Source organism: Phlebotomus papatasi, unplaced genomic scaffold, assembly GCF_024763615.1.
Source record: "Phlebotomus papatasi isolate M1 unplaced genomic scaffold, Ppap_2.1 HiC_scaffold_31, whole genome shotgun sequence".
Classification (NCBI taxonomy): Eukaryota; Metazoa; Arthropoda; class Insecta; order Diptera; family Psychodidae; genus Phlebotomus; species Phlebotomus papatasi.
Genome location: NW_026604532.1, coordinates 199,427 through 201,815, shown reverse-complemented (window position 1 = coordinate 201,815; position 2,389 = coordinate 199,427). Strand labels below are relative to the sequence as shown.

At 43.6% G+C, this 2,389-nt stretch overlaps 1 protein-coding gene across 1 annotated transcript; it reads right to left on the bottom strand.

The window, feature by feature from the left end:
- Positions 1 to 632: 632 nt before the first annotated feature.
- On the bottom strand, positions 633 to 1,927 carry LOC129809080 (uncharacterized; the record flags this gene model as incomplete). Its single annotated transcript, XM_055858931.1, has 1 exon — positions 633 to 1,927. A coding segment is annotated over exon 1 (1,295 nt), but the record flags the coding sequence as incomplete, so codon positions are not given.
- Between the last annotated feature and the right edge of the window lie 462 nt (positions 1,928 to 2,389).

Here is a 2,389-nt window from a genome sequence, read left to right as displayed (position 1 = left end):
AAACATTTACAAATCGGTCAAGTGTGCGCTGAAGCTCTTCTTCGGAAGATCCAAAAAGAACCAAATCATCTGCATAGAGGAGATGGCTCACCCTGAAATCCCCAATACGAATCGCATTCCGCCCCCGACTGCGTTCCATAATCTTGTCCATGTATATTATGAACAACAATGGTGATAGAACACACCCTTGACGCAGTCCAACACCCACTTGAAAACCTTCCGATTTGGATCTGTTTACACGAACACAGCTACTGCAGTCTCTGTACAATGACTGAATGGCTCCTACCAATTCTTCATCCAGTCCGTACTCGTACAGTACATCCCAAAGTTGTTCTCTCGGTACTCGGTCATATGCTTTTTCCAAATCTATGAAACAAGCATAGAGTGGAATTGCATACTCCCAAGCCTTTTCGACAATCATCCTCAGGGTAAAAAGCTGATCCGTGGTGCTTCTACCAGGTCTGAAACCGCATTGTTCCTCACCCAGTCTGGGTTCGACTATTTCTCGGCATCTTCTCTCAAGGATTTTGGCATACACTTTGCCGGGCAAGCTCAGAAGGGAAATTCCCCTATAATTGGAGCAATCTTTCTTGTTTCCCTTCTTGAATATGGGTACAATGACCCCAACTTGCCAGTCCTTTGGTGCTCTCCCACTTTGCCAAGCCACCTTAATGACACGCGTGAGCCAATTAACACCCACTATACCCATGAGTTTTAGCATTTCGGGACGTATTTCGTCAATTCCTGCAGCTTTTCCATCCTTCAATTTACTAATCGCATACAGGACTTCACTCTCTGAAGGACTACTTTCCTCCCTGCCTTTACTCGTGGGTACGTCATCATCAGTGCCTTGCTGAGGATTGAGCAATTCTGAGAAGTACTCTTTCCAGCGATTTAAAACCTCTTCCTCTTTGGTCAGAAGATTCCCTTCCTTGGATGTTACTCCTTGGATGGAATTGCTCTTCTTCCCTCGGAGTCTTCGGACTGTTTGCCAGAAAGTTTTGTTTGCCGTCCTATAGTCAAGCTCCAGCTTTTCACCGAACTTTTTCCACGCCTCCTCTCTAGCGGCTTTAACTGCGAGCTTTGCAGCCTTTCGCGCCTCAACATAACGATCACGAGAATCAGAATCCTTACGTTGTATGTACAACTTGTAAGCCTTCTTTTTCTCTCCAACGGCTTCTTTTACTCCCGGTGTTCCCCACCAAGATGACCGTTTCACGTTGTTCGTCACATTAATGCGCTTAACGCCACAAGCTTCTGTAGCCGAGGCCAAAATGGCTGTTTGGAAGCAGGCCCATTCAGCCTCTATGTCAGAAGGAGACTGTGGAATTTGTTCAAACCTTTCTTGTATGCCCTTCACAAATTTTTCCTCAACGTCTTTCTTCTTGAGACTCTCCCACCTAATGCATTTAAGCACTTTGCTCTTACCCTTAGGTAGAGCGGGAGGATCTTCGTTGAGGTTAATTTTTGCAAAGAGCAGGTGGTGATCAGTTGACAGTTCAGCACTGTTAAAAACTCGAACGTCTTGGACAATTCTTCTATCAACACCGGGAACCAGGACAAAGTCAATTATTGTCTTAAGTCCTCGTTTTGTGTCTTCCCAGGTGTATTTATGAATCTCCTTGTGCTGGAAAAAGGTATTCATGATCGAATAACCTTTGATTGCGCAGAAATCCAGCAACATTTTACCGTTCGGGTTCTCACTCTTATCCCCGTTCTTCCCAATCACACCCGTCCATGTCTCAGAGTCAACACCAACATGGGCATTGAAATCCCCAAACAACACAACTGAATCCGCTTCAGAAGATGCCTTATTCAGGACTTCCTCCACTTCATCTAGGAAAGCTGGGTACTCTGACGATGCGTTCGGTGCGTACACCTGCAACACCGCCAGGGAAGATCTCTCAAGTTTGATCTTGATACCCATCACTCTCCCACTGTGTGTCCAGACATCACAAACCCTGTCTGACAGCCGAGGGCTTGTGAGTATCCCCACACCCGCCTGAAATTGAAATTGTGATCTAGCAGATCCATCAACTTCTAATTAAATTACATTTTCTGCAAAATTTCTTAAAGGCAAAAGGCATGAAGGGCTTTGCCATGGATTCAATATGAACTTTGAAGTCTCTCGCCAACGATCTTTGATCCTTTTTCCTTAATATTATGACTTTAATTTATTTTAAATAATTTCTCTGAAGGAAATTGAAATTGTGATTAAGCAGATCCACCAACTTCTAATTAAATTACATTTTCTGCAAAATTTCTTAAAGGCAAAAGGCATGAAGGGCTTTGCCATGGATTCAATATGAACATTGAAGTCTCTCGCCAACGATCTTTGATCCTTTTTGCTTAATATTACCACTTTAATTTATTTTAAATTATTTCTCTG